This window comes from Artemia sp. Qi Xiang Cuo, chromosome 15 (assembly GCF_049724085.1).
Source record: "Artemia sp. Qi Xiang Cuo chromosome 15, ASM4972408v1, whole genome shotgun sequence".
In the NCBI taxonomy this organism is placed as follows: Eukaryota; Metazoa; Arthropoda; class Branchiopoda; order Anostraca; family Artemiidae; genus Artemia; species Artemia sp. Qi Xiang Cuo.
The window spans coordinates 43,695,750-43,708,967 of NC_142808.1; the positions used below are offsets into that span (position 1 = coordinate 43,695,750).

Sequence of the window (13,218 nt, forward strand, 5' to 3'; positions counted from 1 at the left end):
GCTCTGATTTGAATTGAAATATACTAAATCTTGTTGAATTGTGATTTGATATGAAAAATACTACTTGTTGAGTGGTGATTTGATATGAAAAATACTAAACAGCTTGAATTATTTATTTTTTGGTGAAAAACTTACCACTAGCTTCAGAATTTCATCCTGAATCCAAATATGAAGTCCATTTCCATTGCAAATTATTTTAAAAATTGCTTTTTTCAAATCTCCTAGTTTTCAAATTGAATCACCACCATGACGTTTTTGTGAAAAAAAAAAACCCAGGAAAATTGAAGAAGCTTAGAAGTAATTTTGAAAATAATTTGCAACAGAAATGAGTTTTATATTTGGACTCAAGATGAAATTCTGATGCTAGTGGTATGTTTTTTTAATCTATCTGATCAGTCTGTTAATATAAACCTTATCCTTAGATTCTTTATTTTGTGCTCTTTAAACATATCATTAGGCTTCAATTTTTTGAGAATACAAACCTCCCCTTATGACCCTGGATATAGCCCTAGGATAAATAAAACTAAAACAAAACCCTAAAACAATGAAATTCCTACTTTATAATATGCATCAAGCTTTTATTCATTGCTTCCATTGTTTTCCATAATTTTAGATCATCTGAAGATAATTTTTATTTCCAAAAAATCTGAAATTCTTCTCCAAACAGATATAGGGCTAATGGTTTTATTTATTTATTTATTTTAAACAAAAAACAAAGTAAGCCATAGGCTTGTCTTGTTACAAATTAACAGTAAACAAAACAATAAGCAATAATACACAAAAGATAAATATACAAGAACTGAACCCCTGGGTTTTGATTAATAGCACAATTAACTAATAAACTCCATAGTCTGAACACATTACAAAAAATAAGCAAATACACCAGAATGCACGAAGAGACAAATTCATTAAACTCTTTTTAGGGGCACTGAATAAAACAAATCATACATATGCCATAAATATTATGGTGAAACATACTGCCCTTCATAAAAAGAGGTTCAAAACAAAGCTGTTTTAACAGCTATAACAAAATTTCTTGAAACAATATGATCAGGTAACATGTTCTATGATCTAATGGACCAATTTACAAAAGAATCCTGTCTAACCTTTCTTAAAATCCTTTTCGGATACAATTTTTAATGAATTACCACTAGCTTCAGAATTTCATCCTGAATCCAAATATGAAGTTCATTTCCATTGCAAATTATTTTAAAAATTGCTTTTTTCAAATCTCATAGTTTTCAAATTGAATCACCACCATGACGTTTTTGTGAAAAAAAAATCAGGAAAATTGAAGAAGCTTAGAAGTAATTTTGAAAATAATTTGCAACAGAAATGAGTTTTATATTTGGACTCAAGATGAAATTCTGATGCTAGTGCTATGTTTTTTTTATCTATCTGATCAGTCTGCTAATATAAACCTTATCTTTAGATTCTTTATTTTGTGCTCTTTAAACATATCATTAGGCTTCAATTTTTTGAGAATACAAACCTCCCCTTATGACCCTGGATATAGCCCTAGGATAAATAAAACTAAAACAAAACCCTAAAACAATGAAATTCCTACTTTATAATATGCATCAAGCTTTTATTCATTGCTTCCATTGTTTTCCATAATTTTAGATCATCTGAAGATAATTTTTATTTCCAAAAAATCTGAAATTCTTCTCCAAACAGATATAGGGCTAATGGTTTTATTTATTTATTTATTTTAAACAAAAAACAAAGTAAGCCATAGACTTGTCTTGTTACAAATTAACAGTAAACAAAACAATAAGCAATAATACACAAAAGATTAATATACAAGAACTGAACCCCTGGGTATTGATTAATACCACAATTAACTAATAAGCTCTATAGTCTGAACACATTGCAAAAAAAATAAGCAAATACACCAGAATGCACAAAGAGACAAATTCATTAAACTCTTTTTAGGAGCACTGAGTAAAACAAATCATACATATGCCATAAATATTATGGTGAAACATACTGCCCTTCATAAAAAGAGGTTCAAAACAAAGCTGTTTTAACAGCTATAACAAAATTTCTTGAAACAATATGATCAGGTAACATGTTCTATGATCTGATGGACCAATTTACAAAAGAATCCTGTCTAACCTTTCTTAAAATCCTTTTCGGATACAATTTTTAATGAATGTTTTCCATGTGGGTGAATAATGGCTAAACTGATAGAAATCACTAAAAGACAAATTATCAACACTTTTAATAATTTGAAAAGTGTTAGCTAAGTCTAATCTATTCCTCCTGAATTGCAAAGATGGTATGCTCAAACATCTTAGTCTATGCTCATAAGGCAAACACTTCAAATAAGGAACAAATTTTGATGCCTGCTTTTGTACTTTTCAATAAGCTGTGAATCAGATTTTCTTGTTGGATACCACACAGATGTGCAGTATTCAATTATTGGTTGTGTTGTTGTCTTATACAGCTTAGTAAAGCTTTGCAGGTTAAACTTTCTTTTGATACAAAACAATCTGTAATTGGCTTTATGCAATACAGCTAATACTTGTTGATCAAACCTCAACTGATTATCAAAAACAATACCAAGCTCCCTAATAGAAACAACAGAACTTATTACAACTTTGCCAATGGAATACTGGTATGCTACTGCGTTCACTAAATAATTCACCATGTGACATTTTCCCTGATTGCCAGTCATTGACTACACAAATTAACCAATGCATTCAAATCATCCTGTAGAAGAACCACATCATCTGGGGAAGATACGGTCTTGTAAAGCTTCACATCATCTGCAAACATTTTGATTTTACTATGTTGAATTATCTGTGGCAAATCATTTATAAATAAAAAAAACAGAACTGGTCCTAAGCAACTATTCTTAGGGACCCCACTCAAAACTCTACACTGGTTAGATAAGGCTTTGTCAACCCTAACATTCTGTGACCTATGTGTTAGGTAATCTGTAATCCAAGCCAGAGTTTTCAATCCAATCCCATAATTTTGGCATTTTTTCTACAGTAAAGGTATTGATACCCTGTCAAACGCCTTACAAAAATCAACATAAACACAATAAAACTTTTGACCTAAGTCAGCAATCATTTAACAATCATTAATTACCTCCATTAGCTGAGTATTACAAGACTTGTTTTTCCTAAAACCATGTTGTGCTATATGCCACAGGTTATTTTGTTCAAAATAATTTTGGACCTGATCAACAATTATTTTTGCCATAATTCTAGAAAAAATTGAAGTGTTTGAAATAGGTTGATAATTACTGAAATCTGATCTTAGTCTACCCTTATGAAGATGCTTTATCACTGCCTTTTTCAATGCAACAGGGTATTTACCAGAATCTAAACAAAGACTAAAAAGAGAAGCAAGAGGACTGACCAAGCAAGAAGCCAATTCACACATGACAACATTTGAAACACCATCAATACCAGGGGCTTTATCAAGAAATATTCAGTAAATGTAAAGTAAGAATCTGTTCATGTAGAAAATAGTTGCAAAAAAGCAGACAAGTGTATTAATTAGGGCTATATTTGTACCCATCAGGGGGATAGATTAGGTAGCTGTGCATTCTCAGAAAAGCAGACATGATATGCAGAAAGAGCCTAAAACAAGCAACCTCATGGTACTACTTTTGGTATATGCCTAGAGAAGGAAACATGTTAAGAAAACAATTCATACTTCATAATATACAGAACAATTGTTGCTAATAACTTTGCATGCAGCCCTGCTACACTTTGCCCCTAAACCCCCCTAATATGCAGATATATAACCAAAATTATATATTTCCCATCTATTCTTTAAATGTGTGTCTCTTGTTTCAACCTCTGTACCTGTAAATTGAACCAACTGTGACAAAACAAGAACTGGAAAAACCAGTGATGGGTGGAAGAATGCAGTGGAAATATACAATTTGGGTCATATATTTGTACATTAGAGTGGAGGGTAAAGTAATGCAGGGCTCCATGCAAAATGTGTTAGCTATAATTATTCTGTCAAAATTCCATTTTTGGTGCTGGTAACTGTAACATTGTCTTAGCCTATGTATCATGTATCCATTTGCTTGTAGGTTTTATTAAAATGTGCAATAGGCCTAATATACCTGCTGCTGGCAGTTAAAAACAGTTCTAACTTTACACAATTATAGTTTGACTAATACTCCATTAAAAAGTAAGAAGCATAAATCTTTACAAAGGGAAGAGACTACATACTATTAAAATTAGTGGTCATTAATAAATTTAAATCTTTTCCTATGAGAACTGATAAAACAACCAACAGATAGAAATATATAGAACAGATAGGAACAAACATATAGAAAATGTAAGGACTCATAAAATAGTTAGGCCAAAAACCAGTGAAAGATTCAGTGCTCTCTTCATATAAATTAATTAAAAAAAAACTTTTTCCACAAAATAGCTTTTTCAAAAAAAAGGAAAGAACTCCATTAAACCAAAAATGAACAAAAATAGAATCAAATAATCTCCCAAGCATACAAATACCACAAATCACTATCAATAAATAAGCTAAGTCCAAAACAAACAGAAATTAAAATAAATAACACAGTCAAACTCAAAACAAGCAGAAATTAATATGAGTAGGGTACAAAACCCCTACAATTTTAAAAACCAGAATATAATTTGTACTGTACTGAAAAAAATTCAAATGAATGTGCCTTGTCAGTTTAATTTACATATGCTGACATTCATTTAAAACCTTCATTAATTTTTGATTTCTGTAAGTGATAAAAGTGAAAACATTTAAAAGAATTTTTTCAGTAAAGTATAAACTATATTCTGGATTTTAATAGCATAGGGGTTTTGAACCCTACTCATTAATTTCTGCTTGTTTTGAGTTTGACTCTGTTATTTATTTTAATTTCTGTTTGTCTTGGGTTTCAATTAATTATTGATAATGATTTGTGGTTGTTGTATGCTTGGTAGATTATTTGATTCTATTTTTGTTCATTTTTGGTTTAATGGAGTTCATCATTTTTTTTTTAAACTTATTTTGCAGAAAAAGTTTTTTTTTTAATGAATTTATGTTTCTTTTATATTGATATAGTGTGGTAAGGCGGTTCTTATGGTATTTGGGGTGATGTGGTTGTAGATGCCTTTATTCTCCCTTTATAGGGGAGATAAACTCTGGCCCTAAGGTATTTAAACTTTGGTAGCGTGCCTTAGCCTATGACCAGACTAATGAGGAGTACCAGCTGGGTATGTTTGAGGGACTAAAGGTAAATTGTAGAGAGGTTGGCTATAATACAATACTTTTTTTCAGTTAACATATAATAATACCAAATATATATTTTCTACTGGGACTGGCTGTCCCAAGTAGACCACAAGTCTCGGAAAACTACAATAATATATAATAGGATACTTAGACACTTACAATAATCCGACAAGATTCCAAGGTATTTCTAAAAACAACAGACCAGAGGTCAGTCCGGCATAAAATTAGTATCGGTTCGCCCCTTCCCATAAAATGTATCTTTTATATATTTTTATCAACCACACCTTCCTTTACCCAACCGATGCAATAGCTAGGAAGTGGTGATTTCTCAATTTCCCATTAAGCAGAAACTTGGCAGGATATATTCCTTATCTAAAGTGGTATATCCAAACTTTGTATTTGCATCTTAATATATTTTTACTAAATTCCAAATTGACTAAATTAGGAGCTTTACCACAATACTCCCCATTTAAAGAAGAGTTGCCCACAAATCTCAATACTTTACTTTTAAAAACAACCTAATTTTGTTTACATCTACTATGCTGCCATCCTTGGGTCATTATGTGCATATATTCTCAATGGGTTTCCTTAAGGTCATGTTTCTGGTCCAATATAGGCCATGTTCTTTTTTGTCAAAGGATTTCAATTTGAAATTTATTCTTATTTCTCTTTTTCTCTGTCTCTAGGACTGAAAAATACTCTTTACCCTTTTCATATGCATCTTCTGTTTTGGCTTGACCCCAAGTAGATCAAGCATTATATTAGTGGTTCTCCTTAAATAAGATTTCAAGTTATATTAGGAACGCCTATGAATTATTTGAGTTTAAATTTAATTCCCATTAATAATTTAATTTATCTGTGTGATGTGGTTGATATACCGTTTATTTTTCAGGTTTAGAAATGCCTTGGATAAATTACACATAACAATTTTGGTTTTTAAGTTTTCACATATTTTTCCAGCACAAAGCATTCTCACATATTTCAATAATATAAGCCATTTGGGGCTATGTAGCACATTCTCTAGGCCTAAATTAAGTTCGGATTTTATCTCACTTTCTGATGAACTTGTAGTAAAGTCTGTAATACTGCATACAGTTTCCAAAATATCAGTTGATCAGGTAGGGGAGACCAGGGTATTGCGGACACTTTTTCACAGGATTGCAAATAACTTTTCAGTGAGACACTTTTTTGCACGTCCGATTCTACCATCATTAACTTCAGTATGTTAGCTTTATTTGAGCTATTCATGAGAAACTCGTACCTCTTACCAGATTCTCATGGGAAGTGATCAAACGAAAAGTGGCAAAAGTGTCCATATACCTGGATTACCGGGGTATAATGGACACTTGATAATGGTAGTTCGGACACTGGTGTCCATTATACCCTGGGTTGCTAACGTCAGAAATAGAAGAGTGAAAATCAAAAGTAATAAAGAGAGTAAAAGAGAAGCATAAGAAATCAGAAAGAGAAGAGTTGGTTGTTTATTAAAAATCTATTGAATATATATAACAAATAGGTATGCAGTGACAAATTAGGCAATAATTGACAAATACGCAATATTTGTAGGCTTTAATTCAGCTCAGCTGTTCAGCTGTGGTACTTTAAGCAGTCAGGACTACTTGATTTCAAATAGGGATGTTCACTTGAAAAACAAGCTGTTCTGCTTGTTGCATAATGCCACCAGTAAATGATGGAGGCCCTAAGTTCATTTTAATGCTTGCTCTGTCGAATATAAAAATCTGATCTGTTCTCGTAAAATTCATGAAAGGCACAAGTCTTTTCAAAAAGAGTACCTCATATTTGTCTTCCTCCTGTGAAACTATCTTCCCAATTTAGTAGGTTAAGAATTTCCCTATTTTTCCCTCTAAGACAAGTACATAGTCACCACTTTTCACTTCTCTCACAACATCTGCATGCATGCTTTCATTATCACTAAGTCACTTAGATGGAATTCTTCTTCCATTTCATCCTGACTACTCTCTACGATGTCAAAACTAAGGGCCTTTTCCCCTTTTTTCTTACTAATCTTTGCCATGTTACTTTTCACTTTTTTCTTTCCCTTAGCCTATGCTGTTCATTCAGCGAAGTCTTTCATAAGTTGATTTTTAACAGGTTTGTCAGTGGCTATAATGCTCTTGGTCCTTTTGCCGCATATTTTTTCTGGCACTGGCTTTAGGGTGAGGAGAAATCTTTTCAAGGAAGATATTTGGGCATACAGGCGTTTCTTCTCATAATTCTGAAGATGCACTAGAAGATATGCTTGGCTTAGAGAGATCATTGCTTTCATGAAGATTAATGCTCAGAGTGGCTTGTTCTGCACGATCAGAGACATAGGAGCTCAAGAATTCGTCATCCGTAAAAATATCATGGTCGAAGGGATAGACTCCAGAAACGCCGAAGCAAGACTGAATATTCTGTGGCGTGAAAGTCTGTGGAAAAGCAGTGCCAAACAGTTCTGCAATATTATCAATCTCAATGAGCTGACCAGGATGGCTAAGCATCCACGCATTAGCAGTTCTATTGTAGTGAGCTTTTAGTGGTCCAAAGACAGATCTATCCAGGGGCTGACGACTGTGACCTGTGTTTGGTGAGATGATAGTAAGTATTACAGTTCCATTCAATTTAGCATATTCTACTGATTCCGGGCTGATATGGCTCGCATGGTCGTCCATGATAAATAAGACTTTTGAGGCAAGACTACATCGTGTGTGCTTTTGAAAGTGTTTAAGAAATTCTGGATAGGTTTCAACAGTCATCCATCCACTTACATAAGCGGCACCTTTCGTGCCAGTAGGGGCACCAGAGACCCTACGATCTTTGGGGTGAACACGCGGGAAGAACATAAAGGGGGGAATTGCTACAACTGTAGCACTAACTGCACAGCATACTGTCACAAGCTCACCCCTCTTGGCTGATGTTAGTTGACCAACTTGCTTAGCACCTTTTAGAGCTAACACTTTCTTCGGATTGTGGACAGTTGTAAGACCAGTTTCATCAACATTCCATACAGCAAAAGCTTCAAATTTCTCCTTTTCTAACACAGCTGAGCAATTGTCAAAAACTCATTGACTGTTATTTCTTTGAATGCTGTTGCCCGAGCAATGCTCGTAGCCTGAGGAGAACGGATAGACACACTTGGGTTTCTTTTCAGGAAGGACGTAAACCAATCTGCACCAGCAATTTTATTATTTTCCCAGCTGTGCGGAATCTTTTTCTTGTTCATTTTTGGAAACTGATAGGCCAGAATACGACATTGTTTTGGGCTGAGTCCATAGTGTAGCTTACTAGCTTTTGTCAGATAATTAGCTAGATTGTTTTCTTCAATACCACTTAATATTCCTTTAATGCCTTTATTCAGCTTTAAATACCTCTGGTTCTTTATTCTCAAATTCATTTAAAGGAACTTCCTTCCAAATTTCAACCCATCTTATCAGGCTTGCTCGAGGAATGTTGAGTTTCCTTGATGTTTCCTTCTTGGAAATACCTCTGCAAATCATTAGCAAAGCTTCTTTAATTGTCTGCCCGTCTGTTAAGCCCCTGGTTGACTTTCCTAGATAAGTTTTTGCCATCCGAAACATAATTAGCTATTATAATCTAGATTTAGAGTAGATTTTGCTGCTACTGGGGCATCATGGACACCCCTTTCCATATTACCCTGGTCTTTTATGTCCATATTGCCCCTTAATCAGTTACAATAAAAAAATTAGAATTTGTCTTCTCCATGAAGTGCCACTTCAAATTATAAGTATTCAATGCCTGACCTAAGCAGTACTCTCTGAACTTACCTTAAACACATTGTGAGACTAAGTACTGCTTGTTGAAAATTTTAATTCAGTGAAAACAAAGAAATTTACTTCACCTTTGAAATATTTAAATTTATGCTCTCAGAAATTAAGGCGTAATCCAAACGACAAAAGTCATTTACCACATGTCTCTACCATTAATGCTACCTATTTTGGCTATAATGAATTCTAATCTAAAGTCACCTGGAGTGCATAGGAGTGGGGTGTCCATATTACCCAAGTGTCTATATTGCCCCGGTTTCCCCTAACTATCATTTATCTAATTACTATTGATCGGCGAAACACTTTGCTGTTAGAAAAGACGAAATCAAGTCTCATCAGACCTCGTCTGCTTGGTCATCTACATAAATCTAATGTATGTGTGATTTGAGGGTAGAGATTATTTTTATTTGCATTTGAGTAAGGGAGTTACATTTGCGTTTGGGTATTTAGTCGTATTCTCTTACAGAACTTTCAGTTTTCGTTCTGTGGAAAATTCGTCGTTATGATCAGAGAGTTTTGTTGGCAATCCAGTGCTTTGCCATGGCCTTTTTATTGTTTGAAAGATTTAAATCTGGATTTTTTTTTAGATATCTCAGGTACCAAGGATAGTGTAAATCGAATCTGATTGTTTTAATGAAAATAAACTCTATTTGTAGTTATGCCATTTTTGGTAGTAGCGGGCGCCAAATTAAAAAAAAGTGCTGCAGAAAATAAGCTAAATCATATGGCACCAAATAGTAAAGGAGGTGTAGCTTTCCTTTGAAGGTGTAATTGCCTTCGGGAATCAACAAGGTTAAGATTCTTACGGACGAAGAGCGTTGCCAAATTTATGTTTTTGGCTTGTTTATTTATTTTAACTGTTCAACGTGGCAACTCTGTCGAAAATGTGATATTGATCTAAAACTTATACTTTTCAAACAACCAAAAGAAGCACATTTGTTTTTCAAAGGTTTTCTTATATCCGATTTTTCAAAGTACAAATAGAGGGTTGATGGGTATAGGGGTTAAAAATTTGTCTTGTTTTGTACTATAAAAACTTATTTAATTTTTTTATAAGTTTGTACTTTGTTTTAGGTATTATGCTAATCGAAGTTTAGTTTACATCAAGCTGAGTGAATTTGATCTAGCTATTAGAGATGCAGAAAAAGCTCTTTCTTTAAACGAAAATTTTCTTAAAGGACACTACAGAAAAGGACAAGCTCTTATTGGTCTTAAAGTAAGAACAGAACTTATTTTTAATGTCTTTAAGTGTTTGAGTTTTTGTTTTATTATTATTATTATCTAGAATTCTTAGTAGTATCCAGAACCCTCGAAATTCCATGTTTACAATCCTTTTATTTCTATTACTATTTGCTAGTATTACTGCTTACTACTATTCACTACTATTACTAATCACTACAATCTTTTTATTGATATAAATACTACTGAACTAACTCTTTTTTAGAAGCTGCTTTATTTGTTAAGCAGCTTTACGAAGAATGTAGTTCAATTGAGGCTTTGAGGCCCTATACGCAGGGCTGCCATGGCTATAGAAAATTTTAAATTTTCGTGGGGAACAATTTTGTGTTCAAGGATTTAAAAGAGAAAAGTCTTCGTCTTCTTCTTGTTTAGTTATTTGAAGACACCAAAACATAATGTTCACGCAATTCAAGGCCCTGCAGCAGCTAAGATTGAACTCCTGGCCTCGTGTTGCCAAGCAGATATCAATCCACTGTGCCACCATAGGGTTTAAAATCACAAATTAAAAATCAAATAATAAAAAAAAAACTCTCTCTTATTCCCTCCATCCCTCTATCTCATTTCCTCCTTGTCTCTCTCACGCTCTCATTCCCTCCCCTTTCTCTCTCATACTCTCATTCTGTCTCTCTTTTATCACAAGCATTTTGTGTCGAACATTCGTTTGGACCGGCAGACAACACTACTTTTCCGGTTATTAATAAAATGAACTATATAAACTTAACGGATAAAAACTTTTAATTAAGATGGTGAAAAGTATTACACCTACTAAATACTTTCCTAATACTATGTTGGTTCGGAATGTTGTTTTCATCCAGTGGCGTCAGTTCAGGAAAATGAAAGGGATGGGGAATGGATTTTTTTTTAATAAGATAGAGAAAAAAAAATGTTTTTTAGAACCTAGATGGGGGTAGGGTATTTTTGCTGGCTACGTAATGCATGGGCTGTATTGAATGAAAGAATGAAACAAACTTAGAGTAGTCCGTGGATATATCTACGCTATCTACTAATTTATGTTATGTTAAGTAGCCGTATTATAGCTCGAAACTGTATGCAATGAATATTGCATTTCTCTGAGTTTCAATCAATTTTGTTGTCTTTCTGCTTTTAGGAATACGATGAAGCCGAGCGCTGTTTTATGAAGATGTTAGAAATTGACCCCAATTTAGAAGAAGAAGAAGCTCATGAGGAAATTCGGGGTTTGAAAGTTTTCAAACTGAAAGACACGGGCTCCTCAGAGGATGTAGTTATATCGGCTATTGATAAGTTAAATGGAGACTTTGAGGTATCATTTTAGCCCTTAAAGATGGTTTGGCAGTATGTGTTGTTTATTTTCGTGTTTTTAACTTGTGAATAGATGCCATATTTGAATTTTTCTGTTTTTAGAAGCTAAAAAAGACCAGTTTTAAGTACTGAGGACACGATAGATGGATAAATATTAATTGGAAAACGCAATAGGGCTATGGCAAAAAACAAAATGCTACGCTTACACAAATGAATAATACAACAACATATACAAAATAAAATTGAAAAAAAAAACAACTCACATGCGTACAAAAGTACTTTAAGAATTCTCCCCCCTCCCTTCCTCTAAAATTTTTTCCAATTTCCCTATCATTCTTACTTTTCTATATTTTGCAATATTTTCATTGTCCCAAATCATTTGATCCCTTTACTGAAATAAACTATTCCTTTGGCCCCACCCTACCTGAATACAAATCTTTTCTTAAATTCAGTACTCTAGGACAAAGGACCATAAAGTTAAACAGATCTTTACCAGTTTTTCCACACATGAAGCAAGAACGAGGACCATCTATCACCCCTATCCTACCTAGATATTTCCTCCTTTCTCCAAGTGCTAGAAAATTACCCCTCCCTGATATAGTTATATCTCAATTCAAACCTGCTTTAAAGTAAATATCACGATCCTAGACCTCCTTCTATTGCCGGTAAAATACCTCCTTCTATTTCCGGTAAAAAACCTCCTTCTATTGCCGGTAAAAGACCTCCTTCTATTGCCGGTAAAAGACCTCCTTCTATTGCCGGTAAAAGACCTCCTTCTTTTGCCGGTAAAAGACCTCCTTCTATTGCCGGTAAAAGACGTCCTTCTATTGCCGGTAAAAGACCTCCTTCTATTGCCGGTAAAAGACCTCCTTCTATTGCCGGTAAAAGACCTCCTTCTATTGCCGGTAAAAGACCTCCTTCTATTGCCGGTAAACTACAAAGGACGCTGAGTCTGCGCCATCCCACTGCCATTTCTGAATCTCCTGGTCTTCTTTCCACATTTCTTCATTCCAAACAACTGTATCTTTTCATTCTAACTAGTCTTTTAACTGTTAATGAAAACAACAGTAAAATACTCTTTGCCCTCCCCCCCCCGGACTCATCTTAGCTCTATTCAGATTTAAAATTTTTCTGTTGGTTGTTTCAAAATTATAAAAGCACGTTAACGACTAAATGTCAAAGCTGTAACTGAAGTTTCAAAAGGATATTGCTAATAAGATTATGCTAATAAGCTAATAAGATAGGGTTGAAAGGACTAACTGCTAGTTCATATACCCTGTATACACATTTTAGAACTGGAACTGGATAAAATGACAAAAAATAATCAATTTCGACTAATTTCTGTGCAAATCGATTATGCAATAACACAACGCAAATCGGTGCGTACAAATTTTTTCAACCCTGTCTGTCTCGAATTATATCAACTTTGGTTTCTGAGACAGAACAAAGAGAATAGTTTTGGATTTTTATTGACTCTCAGTACAGTTTTCACTAGAGTGTTTGAGCCTTTTGCTTTCGATAATTAGCTTCCTGGAGAATTTATTCGCTTGAATTTACGCTTCACATACTTTATCATAAAAAATCATTAGATTTGAGAAAAAATCACTAGTTTTAGGAGTAAAATTACAAGAACTCACCGCCTCCCCCTCCTTCGAAAAAAAATATCGAAAAATAGAGATAAATCACTAGGGGT

At 33.8% G+C, this 13,218-nt stretch overlaps 3 protein-coding genes across 3 annotated transcripts in view; 2 read left to right on the top strand and 1 right to left on the bottom strand.

Annotated features, from left to right (window-relative positions):
• rswl (tRNA methyltransferase roswell) overlaps positions 1–7,032 on the bottom strand; it is a 56,486-nt gene extending 49,454 nt beyond the window's left edge. The window contains exon 1 of the mRNA XM_089101440.1: positions 7,014–7,032. The gene's annotated coding sequence lies outside the window, so the exon portion shown is untranslated. The remainder of the gene's footprint in view (positions 1–7,013) is intronic.
• The window catches only part of LOC148943700 (uncharacterized), a 296,754-nt gene that overhangs the window by 2,259 nt on the left and 281,277 nt on the right, over positions 1–13,218 (top strand). The gene's annotated exons all lie outside the window — the stretch shown is intronic.
• Positions 9,185–11,564, top strand: LOC148943701 (uncharacterized). The gene is made up of 3 exons (XM_089101746.1): positions 9,185–9,243; positions 10,080–10,221; positions 11,353–11,564. Exons 1-3 carry the CDS (start codon positions 9,185–9,187, stop codon positions 11,536–11,538), a joined length of 387 nt encoding a protein of 128 aa, XP_088957872.1. The 3' UTR covers positions 11,539–11,564.

Excerpts from the sequence above, each read along its gene's own strand:
- LOC148943701 (XM_089101746.1), top strand. The coding sequence starts at position 9,185 with ATGAATTCTAATCTAAAGTCACCTGGAGTGCATAGGAGTGGGGTGTCC. Across the intron at positions 9,244-10,079 it reads GGGGTGTCCATATTACCCAA|GTATTATGCTAATCGAAGTT; the intron begins GTGTCTATATTG and ends ACTTTGTTTTAG. Across the intron at positions 10,222-11,352 it reads AAGCTCTTATTGGTCTTAAA|GAATACGATGAAGCCGAGCG; the intron begins GTAAGAACAGAA and ends TTCTGCTTTTAG.